Genomic DNA, 23,129 nt, shown 5'->3' on the forward strand with positions numbered 1-23,129 from the left:
GCTAGACCAAGGCAGTGGTTCCCAAACAGCTTTTGCTCCAGAGCTGGCACGGCTCTGCTCTCTGACACAACACCTATGCCACATGCCTGGGCTAGGTCACAACACACAGCAGAGAGCTGAGCCCAGCCAACTCTGTGGAGCAGAAGGTGTTGGGAACCACTGCTCTGATTATCCACTAATAATAATTGGAAATATGTTTTATATGTTACATTTTAAATTTTAACACTGTGTCAGTCATCTTCAGATTCTGAAATAGTGCCTAAGAATCAGAGCCGTGGGAAATTGAGAGATTTTAGTTCTCAGGGTTTCATGCAACCACATTTTTGAAATTCTGTTATGTTGAGTCTACAGACCTCGTTTCACTTTGAGTTTGGGGTTTAAATTAATCCAGAATTCAGAGCAAAACGCTATCAAATGTTGAGTTTTTTTCTGGGTATTGTGCGCAAAGCTTCAGATTTCATTTTCAGTGCAAATCCAAAAACTATAAGATTTGTTTTAAGCTGGGTCTACAATATTCTTTTTAAAAATCTTTGAACTTTAGTATAACTTTCTTAAAGCCTTAAATACATTTTAAATTTTAGAAATCTTAAAACCAGGTAAATTTAATGTGGGGGGGGAGGGAGTTGTTGTGAGTATTTCACACTGCTGTACTAAGTCATGTTTCTTTTTGGGAAGTTGTTTTTGGAAGAGCATTTGAACAATGTAAGAAACCATACACGGCTGGGCTGGTAACTGCCTCTATTTTGTAGTTTGCTACCATTTTGATAAGAGATCTTTTCTATCATGATCACCCCCTCTCTCATAAATTTGTAAGTTTAGTGAGAGTTTGTGTAATAAAACTTTAATTTAAATGTCCTATTTATTACTGAGAGTTTATGGATTTTTTTCTGGTGAAGCTACATTGAAGCTGAACAGTCATATAATTAAGCTTTATTGTGTGTGAAAATAACACATTTTCTCATGCATTTCAAAGCACTTTATAAAGACAGAGAAGTTTTGTTTTCCCAATTCGTTTAAAAACATTGATTGTAAAACACAAGTTCCCTCTTTCCTGAGGAACTGAATATTCGTATTTCCCTTTAACTTCAGCTGTGAATTGTGAATGCTCAGCATCTCTGAAAATCTGCCACAGGTTATTTACTTAATGATACAATGAGTCTGTGGTAGAGTTAGAAACCGAGATCTGACTACTAGGCCCTTATGAAACTCTTTCTTCCTCTTGTTACCATTATTTATTTGTACTACCATTTCTCAGAGCCCTACTCATGGACCAATAATCCATGGTGTTAGGTACTGTAGGAAGATGAAACAATTTGCTTACAATTTAAGTATGAGACACACATTTGACGCTGCTTTGGCAATTGGTGACCTGTTTTGTCTTGCTCTTGCTGTGTATTACTATTTCAGAAGCCAGCTTTGAAGCATTCTTTTTTTAGAACTTTCTGTATCTTGAAGGCATAATTGGTATAAGTGAAATGGGAAATAAAAGCTATAGGCATGACATACAGGAGCAAAAAGTTTGTTGTTTTGACTACAGGTTGCACCTCTGAAATCAAACAGTCTCTGGTCTGGCAACTCCTGGAACAGAGTGTCTGGGAGCCTAATGGCAGCCTGACCAGAGCTGGGGAACCTTGGTCGCCTGCAGTAGCGTGGAGCCAGGGGCTAGAGAACCCCAGCCACCTACAGCAGCACCAAGCCAGGGAAACCTGGCCAACCGAGGCAGTGTGAGGCTGGGGGCAGGAGAAACCCAGCAGCACACAGCAGTGAAGGGCTGGAGAACCTTAGCCACCCATGCAGTGTGACCAAAGAAGCCTGGCCATCCGCAGCAGTGCAGAGCTGGCAAATGGAGAGCCCTAACTGTCTGGGACAGCACGAGGCCAGTGCTGGGGCCAGAGAACCCGAGCCACCCATGGCAGCCCCAGTGGCAGCATGATGGACAACCTGGCTGGGGAGGGAATAGAGGGGGCCAGAGGCAGAAGGCCAGCTGGCTCCAGGCAGGTTGCAGGGGACACCTCCCCTAGTCTGGAAAATTCTTTCATTCGGGGTGGGTCAGGTCCTTCTGGTGCCAGACTAGGGAAGTGAAACTAGACAAATTCAGACTGGAAGTAAGACACAATTTTTTTTAACAGTGAGAGTAACCAACCATTTGAACAACTTAAACAGGATTTTGGTGGATTGTCCAGTAGGGGCAACTTTAAAATCAAGATTGTTTTTTTTTTTTGTTTGTTTTTTTTAAAGATCAGCTCTAAGAATTATTTTGAGGAAGTTCTATGAACTAGAGGTCAGACTTAGGTGATCAGAATTGTACCTTCAGGCCTTGGAATCTATAAATCTATGATGCAGAAATATATTTGAATGAAATATTTTGACTGCGAGTAAATTAGTCATTTTTTTTAAATGTGGCTTGTTAAGTCTAGCTTTATAAGAAAGAAGATATGAAGAAGGTTTTATCTTAGAAGCTTTATTCTAGCTAATTGGGACTACTGGCCACTCTGGTATTAGTGCAAGTACACAATAAAGAGGAGAAGATTTCCAATAAAAGGTGCCTTGGCTTGGCATCTGGAAGAGTGAGTGCAATAGTGCATTAATAAAATAACTACCATCTACATGTTTTGTTAGTCTTTAAAGTGCTACCAGACAATTTGTTGTTTAAGTTTGCACTTAAAGGGTTTTGCTTAACAGGAGAGGAAAAGATACTTGCAGAGCAACAATAATGAAAAATACCTGGGGTGATAATAAGCAGCAGATCAAATATGAGCCTCCTATGTGGTGTTTGTTTTCTTTTGGATTATGGAGAGTTGATTCCATTTTCATCAGCCTGAAAAGGCATTCTGTTCTGAGCAGGAAAATTTGCAGTCATTGGTGAGAACAGAAATAAGTTTCTGTTCACTTAAACATTTAAAAAGTCTTTAAATTGGAGGTATGAAAAATAACAAGAACAAAATGTAATGCGTGGCTAGGTGAAGACTAACATAACTTGGGGTGGGGTAATATGGTTTTTTTGGAGAGCACAGATGCTGAGGGAAAGGGAATAGTGACAGTGGTTCAGCAGAGTATAACTAAGTAGAATTGAGATGAGATTGGGTAAAGAAGTTGGCTAGAGATTAAGACAAATTTCCTAGCATTGAATTTATTAGGCTGTGGAATTATCTTCCCTGGGCATTGATCGGAAGTTTAATTATTTTAATCCTTTAAAACTGGATTGAACAAAGCACTTGAGAATATATTGTTTGGGAACGATCCTGTATTTGCAGAAGAATGGACAATATGTTTCGTTCCATCCCTAAGCAGTTCGGTGATTCATAATTTCTGTAGTAAGGTTATGAAACAAACTGGATAGACGTTGAAACGCTAGCTTCCAATGTGTTTATATGTTGAATGGAGACACAAGTGATCAACGATCAAAATAATGGTACCCACTAGATATTGTGGTGTTCCTTAAAGGTGTTCTTTCACTTCAGTTATAAAATATTTTGCCCTTGTTTCTTGTAGAAATCTAGAAATCTGCCAAAATGCCAATTTAAAACAAATGTTATGCGAGATTGTCTGAACAGGAGATCAGATTTAGATTTTGGACCCAGTGAGTAAACTCTGTAGTTAAACTGAGTTTGGATTTCATATCTGGGCTGATGGAGCTTCTCAGAGAGAAGTAAAGAAAAGTGGAGAGTGTTGCAAGAAGAGTGTAGGACATGCAAGTTGATCCTAAAGGTTCTGCTCTTGCCTCAAAATGTGTGTATAATTATGGTAAGTATTAATGGTAGGAGTGATGTAGTCAGTAGTTCCAGAAGGAAGTAGCTCAATGAAGTATGTCAGTGACAAGTTGGTGTGAAGGCCAGGAGGGATGGCAGAGAAAGGCAAAGAACATAAATGTAAATTACCTATAGTGCTATTCACCACCTTTTTCTCCAGATGCAAACTCAAGTTGGCACAGTCCATTGAAGTATGAAACTAGCCATTAGTCATCTTACATGGCTTAACAATTTTTTTCTTAAATCATATATTAATTAGGAAATAATGTTTGACATAAAACTGTGTCTATTAAAGGATTTTAAAAAGTTTAAGTAGCAGCAAAGGGAGCATAATAATATGGAATGTTATGTGATCAGTAAATGACTTGAACATTGTGTATTAGAGCATTCATTATTCTTCTAAACTTGAATGTCAAAGTACACATTAATCTGATAGAGAGAAAAAAAAATGTGGAGTGTCCTGTTAGGCTTGCAGTTTCAGTGCTCTTTTAACAACTGGCAAACCACCTGTCAGTTTACTAAGAACATAAGAACGGCCATATTGGGTCAAGACCAATGGTCCATCCAGCCTAGTATCCTGTCTGCCGACAGTGGCCAATACCAGATGCCCCAGAGGGAGGGAACAAAGCAGGTAATCCTCACATGATCCTTGCCCTGTCGCCCACCTCCAGAGAAACAGAGGTTAGGGACACCATTCCTACCCATCCTGGCTAATAGCCATTGATGGACCTAAACTCCCTGAATCTATCTAGCTCTTTTTTTGAACCCTGTTCAATTTCTAGCCTTCACCACATCCTCTGACAAGGAGTTCCACGGGTTGACTGTGCGCTGAGTGAAGACAAACTTACTTTTGTTCGTTTTAAACCTGCTGCCTATTAATTTCATTTGGTGACCCCTAGTTCTCATGTTGTAGGAATAAGCACAAAACTTCCTTATTCACTTTTTCCACAGCAGTCATGATTTTATAGACTTCTATCATATTTCCCATTAGTCTCCTCTTTTCTAAGTTGAAAAGTCCAAGTCTTTTTAATCTGTCTTCAAAAGGGACTCGTTCCAAACCCCCAATCATTTTTGTTGCCCTTTTCTGAATCTTTTCCAATGCTAATATATCTTCTTTGAGATGAGGCGACCACATCTCTACACAGTATTCAAGATGTGGGCGTAGCATGGTTTTATATAGAGGCATTGATACTTTGTCTTATTCTCTATCCCTTTCTAATGATTTCTAACATATTTACATAAGAACATAAGAACAGCCGTATTGGGTCAGACCAAAGGTCCATGTAGCCCAGTATCCTGTCTGCCGACAGTGGCCGGCACCAGGTGCTCCAGAGAGGGTGGACCGAAGACCATGATCACGCGATTTGTCTTCTGCCATCCTACTCCAGCCTCTGACAAACAGGCCAGGGACATCAATTCTATCCCCTGGCTAATAGCCTTTTATGGACCTAACCTCCATGAAATTATCTAGCTTCTCTTTAAACTCTGTTATAGTCCTAGCCTTCACAGCCTCCTTTGGCAAGGAGTTCCACAGGTTGACTACATGCTATGTGAAGAAGAACTTTTTTAGTTTGGGGTATACATTTAAGTTGGGCCTCTATTATGGTGTCTTTAAAAAGTTTCCATGCAGCTTGCAGGGATTTGGCTCTAGTCATTGTGCCTTTTAATTTCTGTTTAACTAACCTCCTCATTTTTGTGTAATTCCCCTTTTTGAAATTAAATGCCAAGGTGCTGGACTGCTGAGGTGTTCTTCCCACCACAGGAATGTTAAATGTTATTATATTATGGTTACTATTCCCAAGCGGTCCTGTAATGGTTATCTCCTGGACCTGATTCTGCACTCCACTCAGGACTAAATCGAGAATTGCCTCTCCCCTGTGGGTTCCTGCACCAGCTGCTCCAAGAAGCAGTCATTTAAGCCATTGAGAAATTTTGTCTCTGCTTCTCTTCCTGAGGTGACATGTATCCAGTCAATATGGGGATAATTAAAATCTCCCAGTATTATAGAGTTCTTTATTTTGGTAGCCTCTCTAATCTCCCTCAGCATTTCAATGTCAGTATCGCTGTCCTGGTCAGGTAGTCGGTAATATAGCTGTACTGCTAATTTCTTCTTATTGGAGCATGGAATTACTATCCGTAGCAATTCTATGGAATATGTTGATTAATTTAATATTTTTATTTCATTTGATTCTACATTATCTTTCACATACAGTGCCACCCCGCCACCCACCCGGCCTGCTCTATCCTTTTGATATATTTTATATCCCGGTATGATTGTGTCCCACAGATTTTCCTCATTCCACCAGGTTTCAGTGATGCCTATTATATCAATCTCCTCCTTTAATACGAGGTACTCGAGTTCACCCATCTTATTAGTCAGACTCCTAGCATTTGTGTAGAATTTGCCACTGCTTATTTGTCTGCGCTTCCTTGATGCATTGGATTCATTTATATGCGGTTGTTTGTCTGCTCTGGCCCATGGTTTGTCCTCTCCCCTCCTCTCTTTCAGACTGTAGCTTAGAGAATCTCTATCAATGGATTCTCCTGTAAGAGAAGTCTCCCTCCGATTTACATGCATCTCCGCACCAATCGGCTTTCCCCATCTCTTAGTTTAAAAACTGATCTACGGTCTTTTTAATGTTTAGTGCCAGCAGTCTGGTTCCACCCTGGTTTAGGTGGAGCCCATCCTTTCTGTATAGGCTCCCTCTCGCCCAAAAGTGTCCCCAGTTCCTAATCAATCCAAACCCCTCTTCCCTACACCATCATCTCATCCACGCATTAAGACTCTGAAGCTCTGCATGCCTACCTGCACCTGTGCATGGAACTGGAAGCATTTCCGAGAATGCCACTGTAAATGTCCTGGGTTTCAATCTCTTTCCTAGCAGCCTAAATTTGGCCTCGAGGATATCTCTCCTACCCTTCCCTACGTCATTGGTACCTACATGTACCACGACCACCGGCTCCTCCCCAGCACTACACATAAGTCTATCTAGTTGCCTCGAGAGATCCGCAACCTTTGCACCAGGCAGGCAAGTGACCATATGGTTCTCCCGATCATCACAAACCCAACTATCTATGTTTCTAACAATTGAATCAACCACTACTAACACCTGCCTCTTCCTAACAACTGGCATTCCCTCCCCCTCAGAGGGAATTTGCTTTTTTGACTGCCACTGCACACTGAGTGGATGTTTTCAGAGAACTATATACGATGACTCCAAGATCTCTCTCTAGAGTAATTGTAGCCAGATTAGTCCCCATAATATTGTATGTATAGTTGGGACTTTTTTTCCAGTGTGCATTACTTTACATTTATCAACATTAAATGTCATTAGCCGTTTTGTTGCCCCGTCACTTAGTTTGGTGAGATCTTTTTGAAGCTCTTCACAGTCTGCTTTGGTCTTAATTATCTTGAGCAATTTGGTATCTCTACAGATTTTGCCACCTCACCGTTTACCCCTTTTTTCAGATAATTTATAAATAAGTTGAATAGGATTGGTCCCAGGGCACACCCTTGGGTGGACCCCCCTAGTTACCTCTCTCCACTCAGAAAACTTACCATTTATTCCTACCTTTTGTTTCCTGTCTTATACTCAGTTATCAATCCATGAAAGGGCCTTCCCTTTTATCCCACGACAACTTACTTTACTTCAGAGACTTGGTGAGGGACCTTGTTAAAGACTTTCTGGACATCTAAGTATACTATATCCACTAGACCACCCTTGTCCACATGTTTGTTGACCCCCTCAGAGAACTCTAGCAGATTAGTAAGGCATGATTTCCCTTTACAGAAACCATGTTGACTTCCCCCAACAAATTATATTCATCCATGTCACTGACACTTTTATTCTTTACGATAGTTTCAACTAATTTGCTTGGTACTGACATTAGACTTACTGGTCTGTAATTGCCAGGATCACCTCAAGAGCTCTTTTTAAATATAGGCATTTTGTTAGCTATTTTCCAGTCATTAGGTAAGGAAGCTGATTTAAAGGATAGGTTACAAGCCATAGTTAATAGTTCCGCAATTTCACATTTGAGTTCTTTCAGAACTCTTGGGTGAATGCCATCCAGTCCTGGTGACTTGTTACTGTTAAATTTATCAGTTTGTCCCAAAACCACCTCTACTGACACCTCAATCTGGGACAATTCCTCAGATCTGTCACCTAAAAAGAATGGCTCAGGTTTGGGAATCTCCCCAATATCCTCAGCCATGAAGACTGGAGCAAAACATTCATTTAGCTTCTCTGAAATGACTTTATCATCCTTGAGTGCCCCTTTAGCGTCTCGATCAAGAATCCCACTTGTTGTGTAGTTGGCTTCCTGCTTCTGATGTATTTAAAAAACATTTTGATATTATTTTTTGAGTTTTTGTACATTCTATTGACCTGCCCCTTCATGTCAGAAAGATTTCCCCCAAAGACTATTACTCTACAGGCTGTAAAAATCAGAAGACCAGAGGAGTAAATTTTGTTGCTGCTACTTTAGAACGGGTAAAACTGTTTGTCATCTGAAGAACTTTCACTTAGAAAAGGAAGAGTATTGGCCTTTTTTGGTGCCATCTAAAGAAGAGATATTGCCACTGCATATTCTCCCACCTTCTCACCCTCCTATTCCTTATGCAGGGCTCCTTCTACTAGGATGAAAGTAGATATTAGGCTGGATTGGCCTCAGTGCTATAGGGAAGGCGACCCAGTGGTGATATCCCTAACTTTGAAGTAGGATATAGAACTTCGATACATCCTGGGCTTCCTGAAGAATAGCTGAAGCCTCAGGAGTCACTGAAGTGCTGATACGTTGGTCCATACCAGTCCATTTTGAGCTCTGCCAAGAGCTGCTTTTAATTTGATTCTTAAACTAGAAGTTTAATTACAGGAAGGAAGTGCCTGGGGTATAGCATAGATGCACAAAATAGTACTTTTAAGGGGGCAGCTGAGCCTGAAAGCTTTCAATTCAATACTTTATAAAAGATGATCTGGTGCTGGACATGGAGGAGAATCTAGTGAATAAAATGAGTCGTAACAATTCCTTAAAACTCCAGCTGGAGAAGCAAAAGGTGGCCATGGTCTCTGCTGTTGCTTGTGGCATAGACTTCTCTATGGACTCTTATTTAATTTGTAAACTGTACACCATCAAGATGCATAGCAGATAAAAAGGTGCAGAGAACTCACTCCTTTAGCGTAGCTCGTTCTAGGTTGGATAGTGCGAGTTTTTTGTTCAGTGTGGATTTAGTCTAAAATGTTTCTGATGTAGCTCCGTGGATCTTTCCTGGTAAAACTGAAATTCTATCTGTGTTAAACTGATGTATTTGGAATTTTGTGCTGGCTTTTTTTTTTTTAAATGAGACCATTCCTTGTTTCATTTTGTTACTAATGTTGAGTTAAACCTGTCACAAGTGACCATTCAGAGGCTGACAATTCTGTTCCTTTAACGGTGTGGCTGTTTATATTAATAATATAACATATTTTAGAGTGTTTTTGTCTGTGAGCTAGAGCACCTGTCTGTCCATCCAGCCGTTTGTTTGTTTGTTTGTTTGTTCAAGAACTCCTCCTAATCAGTTAGGACCACCAAATTTGGTATACAGCTTCCTCTTATTGTAACTTAAAGCAAGGTAAGCGTTTGGTTATGGAGGGGGGAGGAGGGTTCAGTCCCATCCCTTATGCATTCGGGGATGCATAGAACCATACAGAAAAGAAACAGAATCACCAAGTAAAAGGGGCTGCCTGGGGGCATGTCCCCCTCCACTCCGATCTGGAAGTGCCCCAGCCCCAAGCTTACCACCCCACCAGGTACCCCTCATTCAGACAGGCAGGAGTGGCCTGAGGCGGGCTGCGGCAGCAGGCGACCCAGGCAGAACACGTGATCGGCGCCCCCGCCTGCACGGCCATCAGTGGGGTGATGTCATCATTGGGCGTCCTGGGCACCGTTGAAGGTGGCGCCCTATGCGACAGCCAAATCGGCCTATAGTCACGGGCCGCCCCTGCATACAGGAACATTGCTGGCTGTTCCCCTTCATCAGGGAATGAGGGGGAAGTGCAGTTTGTTTCATTCCTCAATCTGGCTGTGGAGCACAAGGGGCAGATGAACTTAGACCAGCCCCAGCTGAGGATCATGCACCCCTCCCCCAGCTGTGCCCCACTGGTGCTGCAGCAGCCATGGAGAGGCACTTCCCCCCTGGCCACAAGTAGGGATTTAAAATCCCATTTAATTAGTTAACCAATTAAACAATAAGTTTAACTGGTTAACTAATTAAAAAGGGGTGGGCTGGAGGGGCCTCCTCACCACGGGTAGGGTGGCTCCAGCCTGTTTGCTTCCTGACCCACACTGGGCTGCTGACTCCCAGTCTGTGTGTGCTGGGAGCCCCGTGGGCCTGGAACAGCCTTAGCAGGCTGGGTATTGCTCCCAGGTAAAGGTTAACCATTACCCAGTAATCATCATCCATTACTTGTTCACATCCCTAGCCCCAAGCTGCTGTGGTGAGAGAGGGCTTCATACTGAACCACTCATCCCCAGCGCAATGATTTCAATTAAGAAAAACAAAAACCGAGTTAAGGACCTAAGCAACACCAGATGAATCTTCTAGTATTAATAATAAAAATTAAGCTGAACAGTATGCTTAATTTGAGGATATTTTTGACTAGTCTCTTAAAAGAGCAGGTTAGCTAATAAATTGTGAAACTACTGTATAGATTTTGTTTATGCATTTTATGGTGCTACACATTTTTTTTGTAAATCTCATTTTTTGCATTGAACCTTAACTCATACTTATAACTTTCACTTACATAGAGTAAAATCTCTACATTTAACCACCCTTATTGGACAACTTCCTGTTTCATTAGTCTGTCCAGAGTATTCCCAAATGTCCTGAGTAGGATTCTTCTCCTTTAGTGAGCTATTGCTATTATTACTTTATTTGTGCTGCACATAGAACATAGGCACTCTAGTCATGGTAAGCAACTGATCTTTGCTGGTCCCTTAAATAATCTTCAATACAGGTTTACTTTGGCATAGGTGTATATATGTATGCGTGCACAAATTAAAATTAGTTCAACACACCGGTAATTTTTCATTCACATATCTCTTCTTCACGCCTTTTCCACATGAAATCTTCAAGTTGGAGATTACTGCGACACCCTTTGAAAATCTGGAATACGATACATTTTAATGTATTGAACTTAGAGGCTAATTTACATGTCTTCAGTGAAGTGAGAGCCAAAGAACTGCATGATTTTGTCATCTCATTCACAATTGAAACTTGGTGTTCAAAGCTGTATTTTTCCTTGTTGCAGATATTGAAAAATATCACTTGGTATTCAGAGCGTGTTCTAACTGAAATTTCACTGGGGAGTCTTTTGATATTGGTCGTGATAAGAACCATTCAGTACAACATGACAAGGACAAGGGTAAGAGTTTTATTTAAATCTTACAGATGTAGTGTATATATATCTGCAGTCTTCTATCAGCTGGAGTTCAGTTCCAAACAGTGGTAAAAAACTAAAAAGCAAAAAACACAAAAGGAACCCTTTCCGGAATAAAACATAAACACAGAGGAGGCAGAAAAAAGGTCAGTATTCGGGGACGGCATGAAGTGCTTCTGAATTTGTAAAGCAATTTCTGTGATATTATTCAGTTCAGCTGCTTTAATTACGAACATACAAACGCCAAGCATAGTAATAGTTGCATAGTTCCCAGAAAAGAGTATCAGCACACCATATAATTAAATGAAGTGTAGGATATTTAACCTATCCAGGTTGAACCTCTCTAGTCCAGCACACTCTGATCCAGCAACATCCATGGTCCAGCACGATTTTTTTAGCTGGATGTCTAGTTATCATGGGTGTGGCCAAGTTTCCCATGATCCCATAAAGCTAGTTTACAGCCACCAGTCCTACCACTTAGTGTTCTGTGCTGTTGTTTATCTCTAATTTACCCCTAAGTGTCTTAAGAGCCCACTAAGCAGTGGAAGTATTGGTAATGCTGCTAGACAGTACTGACCTCCCGTGGTTTGGCACCAGTGAGGTGCCAGACTAGAGAGTTTGCACCTTTATTAAATCATATTGAAGTATGTATTTTGGTTCCTTATTATTTGATTATATAGTTTTATAAACTGGAGTGTTAAACGTACTTTTCTTCCACCCTAACTATGCTTTTTTCTGAGAAAAAACCTTTTTCTTATAAATATAATTAAGAGATCTGTGGCAAAGCGTAGTTGTTTCAAAGATATTGCTCATCATGCATTATTTCGCTTTTGTCTTCTCTAAATCTATTAGTTTATATTTTGTGGATCCTCAAGTATCCTCTAAGTGTTTCTCAATATTTCTTTAAAGAGTATAGCAGACATGTAAAATATATTATAGACTTTTGCACATTTCTTTCATTGCTAAAAATGTGGAGAAATTTTTGCAATAAAATCAACTAAAGCATGGTGTTGATAGTATTAGATCAAATAATTTAAAACCAAAATCATCATCATCTCTATGTGGTCACACCATATAAACAAATAATTTTATTACTATATAATTATCTTAACACTACCCTTATTTTAACATCTTAAAACAGACATTAATTGACTGTAATTTCTTTTTCATGAGATAGCAAACACAATGGAATGGAAGGAAAGGAAGCTGATAGTTTATACTGAATTAAATGTAAGCAATATTTTGTCAAGTAAGATTTTATAAACAGAAATAAGGGTTTGTGAGCTATTTAACCAATAAATGGTTTCTTGTTAAATAGGTTGCATTTTAATTCCAAATATTTATCAGGTCTACCCTCTGGTTTCAGTTAGAGGCTTTACTAGTATATTCAGAAGTTCTCCCATTCCTCCTCTCCACCCTACTTTTTTTTTCCTGAGTCATGAGTAAATTTTAGCCAACAATGCTGAATCAATCTTCTTGCTCACAAGAAGATCTTTATGCTTTGAAAATGGGAGCACAGGTAAGTGGATTTTTGAATATATGTCTGATTTCAATTTACTGTATTGATTGCTCCAATACAGATACTAATTCCTTGGACACTGGCAGAATAAGTTATAAAATGAGTCAGAGGCCACTTCATGTTTTCCAAGAATCTTCCCTTCTAATTGATATATTTTTATGTAACATTGGGAGGTCTGTGTTATTCTTAGGAAGAATACATGCATATATTAGTCTAGAGCAGGAAGAACAACTTCTTAATGAAGGAAATGATTAAGCATTGCTCCATGTTATAGAGAGGTTAGTTAAACATGATTAGAGAAAGAGCCTGGGAGAGGAGAATCTAATTTTCTCCAAAAGGTGAGTATACAATGAGCAACCGAGTATTACAATAAATTAATCCCTCCAATATGCTTCTTAAAACTTATTCTCTTCCTTTGAGGAGTAGCATAGTCCATGTTTACTTGCCTTTTTCCTGTGAACAGGATCCATAAATACTGCATAAGACATAGAATTGTGGATTCCATAGTTTTGTCAGTGTTATGCAGTTCTCTGAGAGCGCTAGTGTTTAAACATTTTATCTGGAAAGGTGGCAGTTAAAATTGCCTTCAGAAACACCAACTAAATAGGGGCAGAACTTATGAAGTACCATATTAATAATAGTAGTAGACAGTTTTGAATGTTCTGAAATAATTAATATGGAGGTCAAAGAGTATAGGGCAAAAAGGGTTGGGTAAGGCCAGAGAGAATTCAGGCAGAGGAATGGAGAGAAAATAAAACAATATAGATTTTCAGTACCATTTATCCATTATGTTCCTGATCCTATTATGTATCAACTTCTATTTTAAAATATTTATGTACACTGAAATCTGTACAAGAGACCACCCTTATTAGGCAAATTCATATTTGAAGAGACCATTTTAAAAGCAATGTCTAATATACAAAAGTGCATTTCTGCTCCACCTTCATAGAAGACCACCTCTGTTAAGCAACGGATGTTTGTTAGTCCTTTGAGTGGTTTCTTATGACAAGTCTCACTATATATGAAAAGGATAGTTTGATGTGTTTTTCCCCCTTTTTTCCAACAGGACAAATACCTTCATACAAATTGTCTGGCAGCCTTAGCAAATATGTCAGCACAGTTCCGCTCACTTCATCAGTATGCTGCTCAGAGAATCATCAGGTAAATATAAATCTTTTAAAAATATTTAAACTAATTTTCCAACTAAATTCAGAGGGAAAGGGACTTGAATTTTCTATGACTAAATAGATATAAGAGAAATTGGATTTAAATTATACTAGATCAATTTTATTTCCCTTCATGAAGTCTGGGTTAAGTTTTGAGTTAGTGAAAAATATTCTGAATCTTTATCAAAGAAGCAGTTGATTTTTTTTTCTGTTCTCCATAGACCAGCCATAGCAATTGTTTTTAAACAGGAAGATTTTTAAGTCACTTGTTCTGTTATGACAAAAAAGCAGTAGGTGATAGTTCTCTAGAACATTGCTACTTGGACTTTCAACTCAGTATATTTCCACTTGTCCTGAAGACACAGGACTTGATTGTTAATGTGGACAAAACATAGCCATTTGTTTGTGATGTGCTGTTGTGCACTTTTTATAGTTATTTCCTTTTCTGCCTTTTTAAAATGTTCAGGTTCACTCGCCTTACTTGTAACAATTCAGTTGATGTCAGTGCGTGTTCTTAGAGCACCGCTTTCTTAGAATCTTAGATATAGAAGGTGGGAAAAATCAAGTCCCACCAGTTCCAGAGGCCACCATGTAATTGCTGATAATGGTGTGGGATGCGCCCACTTTATTTTAGAATTCATCTACTCACTGATCCAAATGAAATAAAAAAGGTGATGTTACATCCTGTGGAAAAATTGTACAGTGCTTGGCAAATTTAGATTTTATCCCAAAAAGTTCAAAATATCACATATTTCTTTAAGTGTACATATACTTTGTAAAAGTCTAGACTAACAAGTAGTACAGTATTTAAAATAAAAAAAGGACTGGGTTTGTGGGAGCTATTTCTGTGATAGTCCTTCCTGCTTTTTAGGTGCTCACTTCTGTCTATCTCAGGCTATGTCTACGCTACAGGGAACGCGTCTGCTCCTCCGAAATTGCTTTTGGAAAAGCAGACGCACTTTTTCGGCATCCCTGTAAACCCCATTTTATGAGGAAGAAGGGATGTTCAGAAAAAGGCGGTCTTTCTGGACGTTTGGCCCAGTATAGAGGGGCGAAATGTAGGAAAAGCCTCTTCCAAAAAAAGAAGCGGAAAAAGCTATGCAAATTGTGGTTCTCAATTGTGTAGCTTTTTCTGGAAGAACAGTGTAGTATTTACTAGCATAGCCTCACAATCATCTCCCTGCATTTAGCAGCAGGGCTAAAGGTTTAAGTCACACAGGGAAGTGCCAAGACTTGTGATTTCAGCCATCTGGGCTGTCTTGGGACGTCAGCTAACTGTTAAAAATCTCTAGTTGTAGAGATTCCAAAAACTTCCTGAGTCACCTATATACTTAAATGTCTTTATAGTTAGAAAGCTTTTTTCTGCTATCCAACCTGAATCTCCCTTGCATCAGATTAACCTGATCATTTCTTGTTCTACCTTCAGTGGACATCAAGAACAATTGATCACCATCATCCTCTTTACAATGACTCTTCATATATATGAAGACTTCTGCTAAGTTCCCCTTCACTTTTCTCAGAATTAAAATCACCCAATTTTGCTAAACTTTTCCCATAGATCAGTTTTTCTAAACCTTTTATCACTTTTGTTGTACTCCTCTAGAACCTCTCCAATTTGTCCATGCCTAAAGTTGGTGCCCACAACTGGAAATAATACTCCAGCTGAAGCCTCACCAGTGGAAAATAATAGGAGAAAATTACCTCCCAGTATCTTTTGACACTCCTGTTAAAATATCCTAGAATGGTATTAGACTTTTTTTGCAGTTGCATCACGTAGTTGACTTATGTTCAGTTTGTAATCCACTATAATCCCCAAATTCTTTTCAGCAGTACTACTGCCTAGCCAATTATTCTCTATTTTGTTGTTACGTATTTGATTTTGCTTTCTTCAGCACATGTGGTACTTTGCACTTGTCTTCATTGAATTTCATCTTGTTGGTTTCATACCAATTCTTCAGTTTCTCAGGATTGTTCTGAAATCTGATTCTGTCCCCAATATGGCTTGCAATCTCTGTTTTATGTCATCTGCAGATTTTATTAGCATACTCTACACTCCATTATAAAAAGAATCCATGTTGGCTATTGCTTCTTGCTACTGTTTATTGCCGTTATCACGTAAGTCTGGTGGTGTCTAGCACGCTGACTACTAGCCACCTGTGGATATTTGGACGGCTGAGTGTGGCCAGTTGGCTTGAACAATTCGGCTATTTGGCCAGTTGAGTGTAGTTAGTTGGACACCATGGACCTAGGTGCTTAAACATTAATTAATTAATTTCTTCCAGATTCTTTCCAGGAACAGAAGTTAGGCTGACTGGTCTGTAATTCCTCAGGTCCTCTTTACTCTGCATTTCAAGATAGGTACTATGTTTGCACTTGTCCAGTCCTTCGGGACTTCATCCCTCCTCCATGAGTTCTCTAAGAATGTTGTGGACTGTCCCGGGATTGCTTTAGCTAAGTTTTTAAGTATTCCACCAGAGCGGTGGCTTCCACCACAGCCTTCCTGAACAATGTCCCACCAGAAGAGATTTGTAAAGTGGCAATGTGGTCTTCCCACCATACCTTCACAAAACATTACACTTTTACCTCTGCAATTTCCCCAGCAACATCCAGTGGAACAAGTAGTGCTGTCCACAATTTTCGGGGTAGGTGTCCAGACCCGTCTCTACAATACAAACATTGCTTTGTAGTCACCCTGAATGGAGCACCCATGGGGACATCACTTGCAGAAGAAAAGAGAGTTACTCACCCTGTGCTGTAACAGGGATTCTTTGAGAAGTGTGTCCCTGTGGGTGCTCCACTACCCTCCCTCCTTCCTCTTCTTTGGAGCCTCTTTCAGGGCCAGAACCAAAGTAAAGAAGGAATAGGGGCATCGCACAAAGAGATGCTATTGCACATGCGCAGTGCTGCAGGGCACTGTTAGAAAAATCTCCAGTTGCTAGTGCGAGGACCCACAATGGAACACCCATAGGGACACACATCTCTATGAACTCCCATTACTGCACAGGGTGAGTAACTCTCTTTTCCCAGTACATTCAAAGAACCATTTTGTATTTTCCCTTAGTACTTTTCCAACAGATGTTTGAGTAGCTACAGTCCCCCATTAATACCAGGTTTTGTGTTCTGGGTATTTTAGTTCTAAAAATACCTCATTCACATCCTCCTCCTGATTTTGTCATCTGTAATATACGTCTACAAAGATATCACTCCTGTTTTTTTCAGCTAGAGGGCTTCAACTAGACACACACACACTTGATTATTAATGCAGTCTCCTCCCTTGTTTCCCTGCCTGTACTTCATGCAGAAATTGGGAGGGATGCCCAAGAATAACCTCCTTCACCTTCGTTCACAGAGCACTGTAGTCAATGCTGATATGCTCTGAGTTATAGGTAGTATCGTTAGTTCCCACGTGAATGGGTGAGAAGAATGAATCTTGACAACTATTCTGTAATGTATCGGACATAGGATCCAAGCAGGCAGCATATCACCTAGGACATCATGATAGGTCAGCAGATTGATGCCTCCATTCCCTCAGAAGGGAATTCACAGCCATCAACATCCCATTTCTTCTACTCTTGAGTGTGGAGGAAATGAGATTCCAATCTCAGGGCAGAGGCTCCTTTTCCCCAACCATTAGGGTGCTCCTCTTCTCTTGTTGTCAGTACAGTATATAGGTTCTTGACCTCAGTGGATTGGGACCTGGGTGTGTGCCCAATCCATTGTAGTCTCCTCATCACAAAGTGGCCTGTTCTTCATCCTCTGTACTCTGTATGTCATGATATCATATCACACTTATATCATAAGGGTTAAATATTCTTAGGAGTATTCTGTGAAAAGGAGGGATGAAAGTAATCTGATAGCCACTGTGGTTAAAACTCTGTTTCAGCATCAGTGGACTAGAGCCTTATTTGAACCCGTCAGGATATGAATATGCCTCTGAAGGAACATTAAGAAACTGTGGTACACATAATAAAAAGTGCACTTTATGAAGGCTGCAGGAAAACCTTAAAAAAAGCAGATAATACTTTAAAACTACATATTTTTAATTTTAGGGTATACAGTTTTAAACTAAGAAAGCAATTATCTTAGGCAGAGAACAGAATGCAGACAGTCATAATTCAAGATTCATTAGATGATATGAGAAGTAATTCAGTTTCTATGCAAGCTTTTTCCAAATTGTCTTCTGAGCAAAGACTACCATTTTTTTTTAATTCTGAAGAATGTTTTCCATTAAAGGTTGAGTAAATTTAATATAGTGGACCTACGATCACCATAAAATATAACTTTATAACATCAGAAAATTTACATCACCTTCCTGTGGACATCAGAGATGACAGATTAGTGTTAATACAGGTTAGACCTGTCCATTCACAGCTTGCATGGATTTTACTTTAGTCACTGTACCTTTTAATTTCTGTTTATCATCTCTTACCAATTTAATTAAAGACTGTTACTTCTCAATGTAAAGAATATAGGAAAATATTCAGCTGCTTATGAAACCTGATTTGTCTTGTGAGGTTTGTTCCCTGCTCCTCACACTTTATGCCTGTCATAATTTTTATTGCAGCATTGCAATACAGTGAGTGATATAATCACCGTGTCGAGGGATTATGGAAAGTGTGAGTAGTACAGAGTCAGGATAGGTATGTTTGAGGAAGTAGCTGCTGAAAAGGAAATAAGAGGGCTGTAACATTCTCAAACTATGTTAGTTGGAATCTTAAGAGCTGTAGCTTCCATCCAAAGAAACTTTCTCTGCCTCTAGGAATCTGTACTTCTTATTCTGAACTCAGCTTATCCTAAGGATACTGTCTAGTTAAACATATCATTACTGTGTCTGCTAACTCCATATGCTTATCTCAACTTCTCAAGACTCCAGGGTGCAACAATGGCTTTTAAAATCTCTTGACAGAGTTAAAAGGAAGGTGAAGCTGTAGCTACAGGGGAAAGAAGCTTGAGTGTTGTAGGATTTGACAGGTACCACATGCATCCATTTTTCTGTAAGACTTATGATTCAGCATTTCTTAAGCTAATAATCTACTGTAAACATGGGAAATAACAGCAGGCTTTTGTGTGGTGGAAATGAACAAAGTCTCCAGTGAATGATTAAGCTTGCATTGAGGTCATGTGAGGAGGTCTTACTGATTCTTTAACTTATTTTTGGGTTCACAAGTGGATCTTTCCCCAAACTCAATGTGTATGGTATGACAGAGATGGGAGGATGCTGGAAAAAGGGGCGATGGCTTACGAATAAAAAGCTCTAAAGGCTTGTGAGGTAACAGTTGTAAGGTCCTCTTTTGGAGACCAGTTGGCTTGTACAAATATTTGTTCTCATCACTGAGGATTTTCAAATTCATAGAAACTGCAGTGTTGCACAAAAATGGCAGTGTCTGTATTAATTCCAGCATACTAAGGAAAATGTTAATGCTCTTCATAGCTTGGGAATTATCACAAAAGTATCTAGGTGAAGGATGAAAGTACAATACATTTCAAAAGTAGCATTACAGTAGTAATATTCTTTAAGCTGCCCTGGATACATTCCTTCTAAATAGCTGGTCCATCTGCATGTTTAAACCTTTTTTGTGCTTTGTCTTTAACATTTAACAGGGCAGGACATGGCATAAATACCTCCTCCTGGCTCTTTCATATTTTTCTTTTTATGGGTCATCACTTCCTTATGTCTGTTTCTAATCTACAAATCCTGTTGTTGAGAAAGATAATGTGGACGCTATATAGTGAGAATACTACGTTTCATAAATGTATCACTACTATTTTAGTCTACCAAGAATACCTCACGAACTACCAAATCTCTATCCATTTTCCATATTCCTCTGTAATAAATGCTAATAGTATGGAAATAATACCCATCTGATGAGACTTTTGTTTGTGTTTCATCATTAGTTACATTAGTAAATAAGAATGTAAAAATGGTCATATGGGTCAAAGCAATGGTCCACCTAACCCAGTATCTGCTGTCTAACAATGGCCAATGCCAGATGCTTCAGAGGGAAAGAGTACAACATGGCAATTTTGAGTGATCTGTTAATGCTCCCTCTAAAATTTTCCATCCTTGGGCAGGTTGAATTTTCTTATGTGCAATACCGAGTTGAGGTAGTGTGTGGACATGCACCACTAGTACAAGCAAAAAATCTAGATAAAAATATATATTTTAAACCGTCCATAGGTGTGGAAAAAATATATTAAAAAGGGATAATTAATAAGGGGCAATGCTTACAATGTTTGTTCAATATGAAATCAAATAAAAAGAAATTTAACACTACCCTTGGAATACATGTATTGTCATCCTTTCTAACTCAGGCTAGTAAACACACCAAAATGCATATTATCCACACGCAGCTGAGCTCTAAACAAATCTGGGTCAACTAGAAATAGTCATGCTGTCCTTGCAAATATTAATACAGTATTTACTGACACTGGAAAATTGAGTAAAAGACATTCGCTCAGGCTTATAGGATCCATGCTATACAAATACAAGTGAAACAGACCCGTAAAAAGAGAAAAGTCTCCTGGTTTGAAACTTTCACCTTGTGTGTGTCACCAGCTCAAAAAGTAGAAGTCCCAGAGCAAATTAACGTGTGGCTTCAGGGTTTGTAGACAGATGCATGTTTCAAAGAGGTTGCACATAAGCTTTCATCCTGCAAAACAACTAGCATCACACCTAGTACTTGGTACTTCTGACTCATAAGAGCCAGAATGCTACCAGATAACAAAGATCTGGCTTTAATGCAATACAATTAATTACTAATATAAGATTTGAAAAAATCATTATGATCAGAGTTTTAGATATCTACAGCATCCAAAAACAATTCTGTTAAAAGAATCTTTTTCTTTCTTACCTTAAGCCATTAACGCCTATGTAAACTTTGTTTGAAATACTATCATGCAAATGTCCTGGCACTTTCCCTCCATGCAGCCTGCTTCCCCCCTTCTCCAATCCAGACAGAGGGGGTCTCACTCTCCCATATGAACTGCAGCAAGTAAGTCAGGACACCCCAAACTCCCCCCACTTCCACCTCACTGAATAGATGCCAGCACCCACACACCCTCTCTTTCCTTTCCCTTCCTCTGTGCAGTCTGTCCCCTCTACCCCCAGCCCAGCTGGGGGCTGGGATGAAATCCTGCTTCAGTTTTGCAGGCACCATCAGCCTAGCTAGGTGTCAGGGCAGGACATGGCACAAAAAAGTCTCTCCATCCCCACCTCGCCCTAATGCCAATACTCACCCACCCACATATTCCTTTCTCCTCCTCCTCTCCCCAAACTCCCCTACCCTGCAAGTCCCCTTCAGCCACTTACTCCTTCCTTCCCACATCTCTCCCCTCTACCTGCTCTTTGATCTCCTCAGCTTGTAGTAGGCAGATGCTGCTGCTGCTCCTCAGAGAGAGGATCCCCTTCCACCAGCCTACTAGCTGAACTCCCTGTGTGGAGGCTCTGAGCCTCTGGGTGGGGTTCATTAAACATCTGGTTGGCCACACGGCTTACAGGAAACTTTGGTGTCTGGTGTCATCCGGTCCCAACTTTTGGCAGCAGGAGCTGTAAAGGCACTCAGAGCGTGGAATTGTATCCACAACCATCTTGGTTAATAGCTATCTTCCAGGAACTTTGCTGATTTTTCGTTTGAATTCAGTTATGCTTTTGGCCCATCACAGCATTCCTTTGATTGTGCTTCGTATAAAGAAGTACTTCCTTTTGTTTTTTTAAACCTATTGTCTATAGATTCAGGAGCCGCAAGTGGCTCTTTAATGTGTCGCCTGTGGCTCTTTGCAACATATGATATTAAAACACTGTGATTTAATTATTAACCAATCTAAGTTATTAACCAATAAGAATGCTTTCATTGTTAGCCAATTAAGTTATCAACTTGCACTACATTAACAACTTACTTATTGTGAGAAACTCTACTGTATATTTGAAGAGTTTCTGTTTGTTCAAGGCCTCCTCCTAAATGGTAAGAGCTAGGACCACAACATTCTGTGTACAGCTTTCTGTTATCATAACTGAAAGCAAAGTGAGGATTTGGTTGTTCCAGGAAAATGGGATGTGTCTGGAATGGAATTGCTTCTCATAAAACCAGAAGAGACAAAATCACAAGGTAGGTGAAAGAGGCTGGTTGAGAGTGTTCCTTAGCCCTCCCAGCCTCAGACGCCCTTTAGGAAGGATGGGGGAGGGGGGGAACTGACGTTCCTCCTTTCCACATACACACCCTGCAGATTCATCTGGGGACATTGCAGGCTGTTCCCCTTCATCAGAAAGCGAGGGGAAAGGGCATAGTTTGCTGCTCACACTGACTGAAGAGTGCAGGGGGCAAAGGAGTTGTGCACTTTGCTATCAGTCCCTGACAGGGACAGCAAAATGCAGGACAATGTAGCACTTTAAAAACTAACAAGATGGTTTATTAGATGATGAGCTTTCGTGGGCCAGACCCACTTCCTCAGATCAAATAGTGGAAGAAAGTATATACCAAAGGATACAATTAAAAAAATGAACAAATATGAAAAGGACAAATCACATTGCAGAACAGAAGGGGGATGCGGGGGGGGGGGGGGGGGAAGGGGAGGGGGAGGAAGGAAGGTAAGTGTCTGTGAATTGATGATATTAAAGGTAGGGAGAGTGGGATGTTTGTGAGTTAATGGTATTACAGGTGATAATTGGGGAAACTGTCTTGGTAATGGGTGAGAGTTCAAATTCTTGTTAAGTCCTTGTTGGCAAGTGTCGAATTTTAACATGAATGACAGTTCAGAGGATTCCCTTTCAAGTACAGATGTAAAAGGTCTTTGTAGCAGAATGCAGGTGGCTAAGTCATTTAGAGAGTGTCCTTTCTGGTTAAAGTGGCAAGAAACTGTTTTCTCTTTGTGATCTTGTCTGATATCTGTTTTGTGGGCATTAATCCTTTGGCGAAGTGTCTGAGATGTTTGTCCAATGTACATAGCAGACGGACACTTTCGGCACATGATAGCATAGATTATATTTCTGGATGCGCAGGAATATGTGTTCTTGATCTTATAACTCACTTGGTTAGGTCCAATAATGGTATCAGCAGAATGAATATGTGGACAAAGCTGGCAACGGGGTTTGTTGCAAGGGAAGGTACCAGGGTTGGTATTAGTGTGGTATGTCCTGTGGTGGTTGGTAAGAATCATCTTGAGGTTAGGTGGTTGTCTATAGGAGACTATGGGTCTGTCTCCCAGAGCCTCTTTGAGTATGGTATCCTGTTCCAATATAGGCTGTAGTTTATTGATAATGTGTTGGACAGGTTTAAGTTGG

The 23,129-nt window shown here is 39.9% G+C and overlaps 1 protein-coding gene across 6 annotated transcripts in view; it reads left to right on the forward strand.

Moving 5' to 3' along the window:
- DYM (dymeclin) overlaps window positions 1–23,129 on the forward strand; it is a 322,698-nt gene that overhangs the window by 178,159 nt on the left and 121,410 nt on the right. For all 6 annotated transcript variants that reach the window (XM_075932691.1, XM_075932689.1, XM_075932685.1 and 3 more), the window contains 2 exons: window positions 11,039–11,152; window positions 13,753–13,847. In XM_075932691.1, coding sequence (XP_075788806.1) covers window positions 11,039–11,152; window positions 13,753–13,847 — 209 coding nt within the window. The remainder of the gene's footprint in view (window positions 1–11,038; window positions 11,153–13,752; window positions 13,848–23,129) is intronic.

The sequence above is a fragment of the Pelodiscus sinensis genome, chromosome 6, assembly GCF_049634645.1.
Source record: "Pelodiscus sinensis isolate JC-2024 chromosome 6, ASM4963464v1, whole genome shotgun sequence".
NCBI classification, from domain to species: domain Eukaryota; kingdom Metazoa; phylum Chordata; order Testudines; family Trionychidae; genus Pelodiscus; species Pelodiscus sinensis.